Raw genomic sequence first — 3,633 nt, 5'->3', positions numbered from 1 at the left:
TTCCCAATTCTTGCCAGAGATACAGACATTCAGATACAGGAAACTCAACTATCCCTAAACACAGTCAATCCATAAATGTCCTCTCTGAGGCAGATTATAGTCAAACTGTCAAAAGTTAAAATCAAAGAGAGAATTCTAAACATAGGAAAAGTGTCAAGTCACATATAAGAAAATCCTCATTAGAATAACAGCAGATTGCACCAGGCAGAGTGGCTCATGCCTGTAATCCCAGCACTTTGGGAGGCTGAGGCAGGTGGATCACTTGAGGTCAGGAGTTCAAGACCAGCCTGGCCAACATGGTGAAAACCCGTTTCTACTAAAAATACAAAAATTAGCTAGGTGTGGTGGTGCACACCTGTAATCTCAGCTCCTAGGGATTCTGAGGCAGGAGAATTGCTTGAACCTGGGTGGCGGAGGTTCCAGTGAGCTGAGATTGGGCCAAATAGTCTGTGGGCTGGAAGTCCTGGAGTGCGGTGACCGGGCTGTGATCTAGCATAAGGGCGGAGCCCAGAAAGGGTGTGAGATGGGAGAAACTTCCTCCCCTGCCCCCACAATGCGGCATCTGCTGGTCCTGCTGCTGCTCCTCTCTGCCCTGGTGACTCCCTCCACTGCAGCCTCTATCCACGACGCTGATGCCCAAGAGAGCTCCTTGGGTCTTACAGGCCTCCAGAGCCTACTCCAAGGCTTCAGCCGACTTTTCCTGAAAGATGACCTGCTTCAGGGCATAGACAGCTTCTTCTCTGCCCCCATGGATTTCCGGGGCCTCCCTAGGAACTACTACCAAGAGGAGAACCAGGAGCACCAGCTGGGAAACAACACCCTCTCCAGCCACCTCCAGATTGACAAGGTGACCGACAACAAGACGGGAGAGGTGCTGATCTCCGAGAAGGTGGTGGCATCCATCCAGCCGGCGGAGGGGAGCTTCCAAGGTAACTGGAAGGTACCCAGGATGGAGGAGAAGGAGGCCCTGGTGTCCATCCGGAAGGCCATGGACAGCTTCCACACGGAGCTCCATCCCCGGGTGGCCTTCTGGATCATGACGCTGCCACGGCGGAGGTCCCACCACAATGTCCTGGAGGGCGGCCGCTGGCTCAGTGAGAAGCCACACCACCTGCAGGCCGTCCAGGATGGGCTTAGTGAGGGAACCCACGAGGTCTTCCTAAAAGAGGGGACCCAGGGCTCCTCCCACTCCTGGCTGTCCCCCTGAAAGACCCACTTACTGTACATCCCGGCAGCTATAGGGGTGGGGACCGGGAAGCATCTGACTGTAGCCCCCATCAGACCCCACCCGAAGCGCCATATGGAAATAAAGTTCTTTCTTACATCTAAAAAAATTTTAAAAATAAAACAATTGCCCCAACAGTTTATGCCTCACTGCCTGATTAGAAAGAGAGAAATGTATTTTATTACCTGCCTTTTATATAATTAAATAGTATCTCCTTTAGACAGCGGGGAAAAAAAGTATAGAAGCTTTTTAGTTTTACATAATCCCATTTGTCTATTTTCGCTTTTGTTACTTGTACTTTGAAGTCATATCAAAAAATCATCTACTCACCAAGGTCATGAAGTTTTTCCCCTGTTTTCTTCTGATTGTTTTAGTTTCAGGTCTCACGTTTAAGTTTTTAATCCATTTTGAGTTGATTTTGAATGTGGTGTGAGATGAGCATCTAATTTCATTCTTCTGTATGTGCGTGTCCACTTCTCCCAATAACAGACTACCTTTACTCATTGTGTGCTCTTTGTATCTTTATCAAAAAACAATTAACCTTAAATGTGTAAGTTTCTTTCTGGGCTCTTAGGTCTGTCCTATTGTTCTATATGTCTATTTTATGCCAGTATCATGCTATTATGATTATTATAGCTTTGTAATGTGTTTTGAAGTCTGGCGGTAGATGCCTCTGGCTTTGATCTTTTGCTCAAGTCTGCTTTGGCTATTCAGGGTCTCTTGTGGCTCCATACAAATATTTAAATTGTTTTTTCTATTTCTGTGAAAAACGTCACTGGAATTTTGATAGGGATTGCATTGAATCTGTAGATCACTTTGGATAGTATAAACATTTTAACAATATTAAATCTTCCAATTCATAAACACAGGTATCTTTTATTTGTGTCTTCTTCAATTTATTTTATCAATGTTTTGTAGTTTTCAGTGTACAAATCTTTCACTTCCTTGATTAAACTTATTAAGAATTTTATTTTGGTACCCACTAGTTTTCTTTTTTTTCTGCAAAGTTTGTTGTTAAGGTGTAGAAACACTACGAATTTGTGTATGTTGATTTTGTATCCTGTCACTTTAATAAATTTGTTTATTACTTCTAATTTTTGTGCATAGCTTTTAGAGTTTTCTGTATGTAAGATCATATCATATGCAAACAGTGACCATTTTACTTCTTTCTTTCTGCTTTGGATACTTCTTATTTCCTTTTCTAGCCTAATTGCTCTAGCTAGGACTTTCAGGACTATAGTGGATAGAAGTGGCAAGAATGGGCATTCTTGTTTTGTTCTCGATCTTAGAGGAAAAGTATTCAACTTTTCACCATTGAGTATGATGTAAGCTGTGGTTTATCATATAAGGCCTTTATTGTGTTGAGGTACATTCCTTCTATACCTAGTTTGTTGACAGTTTTTAATCATGAAAGGATGATTAATTTTATCAAATGCTGTCTCTGCCTCTATTAAGATGATCTTATGGTTTGTGTCCTGTACACTTTTAATGTGGCATATCACACTTCTTGATTCGCACATATTAAACCATTGTTGCATTCTTGGAAAAAAAATTTCATTTGGTCATGGTAAATAATACTTTTAATGTGCTGCTGAATTCATATTGCTAGTATTTTGTTGAGGATGTTTGCATCAATGTTCATAAGAAATATTGACCTGTAGTTTTCTTTTTCTGCAATGTTCTACTATTTCTTTAAATAAAAATATTACCCCTTTGACTCTTTCTCCTTATTTATATTCTTTAGCTTGAATATTTGCTCCTTTAATGTTGTCCCATAAATCCCATTAGCTTTCTTCGTTCCTTTTTTATTCTTTTTTTCATTTTTGTCCTCTGCCTATATATTTTGATATAATCTGTTTTTGACTCCACAAATTCTTTTTTCTCTTTAATCAATTTTGCTGTTGATGCTCTCTGTTGCATTTGTTCATTACATACATTATACTTTTAAGCTCCAGAATTTCTATTTGATTTTTAAAATAATTTCAATTTCTCTGTTAAATTTCTAATTTGGATCATTTATTGGTTTTCTGATACCACCCAAATATTTCTCTATGTTTTCTTGATGTTCACTGAGCTTCCCTAAAACAATAATTTATAAATAATTATAAAGTCTTTGTGAGGCATTTCGTATATCTCTTTATTTGGGGTCAGCTACTGGAAGATTACTGTGTTTTTTTGGTGGCATTATGTATATCTCCTTGGTTTTTCATGTTTCTTGATGTTCCTTACATTAATGTCTGTATACAAGACATTCTGGTCATAGTGTCTGGAATGGTCCATGAATGGGCTTGCATTGAAGTCCTCAGGCAAGGTGGGTTGGTGTTTGGGTCAGCATATCAAAGGGCCTGGCACGTGGACCCACAGGGTTGGGCCTGGAGCCTGGATCCACTGGGATAGACTTGTTGATT

At 40.4% G+C, this 3,633-nt stretch overlaps 1 protein-coding gene across 2 annotated transcripts; it reads left to right on the top strand.

The window, feature by feature from the left end:
• The first annotated feature begins 523 nt into the window (after nt 1-523).
• On the top strand, nt 524-1,207 carry LOC105496147 (dickkopf-like protein 1). Of its 2 annotated transcripts, XM_024797531.2 has the most exons (2): nt 524-847; nt 941-1,207. In XM_024797531.2, exons 1-2 carry the CDS (start codon nt 524-526, stop codon nt 1,205-1,207), a joined length of 591 nt encoding a protein of 196 aa, XP_024653299.1. The 2 variants fall into 2 exon arrangements, with proteins under 2 accessions (XP_024653299.1, XP_024653298.1); XM_024797530.2 differs by having other exon boundaries at nt 524-1,207.
• The last annotated feature ends 2,426 nt before the right edge of the window (nt 1,208-3,633 follow it).

This window comes from Macaca nemestrina, chromosome 15 (genome assembly GCF_043159975.1).
Source record: "Macaca nemestrina isolate mMacNem1 chromosome 15, mMacNem.hap1, whole genome shotgun sequence".
Lineage (NCBI taxonomy): Eukaryota > Metazoa > Chordata > Mammalia > Primates > Cercopithecidae > Macaca > Macaca nemestrina.
The sequence above is the reverse complement of the archived record's forward strand: the minus strand, read 5'-3'. Positions and strand labels throughout refer to the sequence as shown.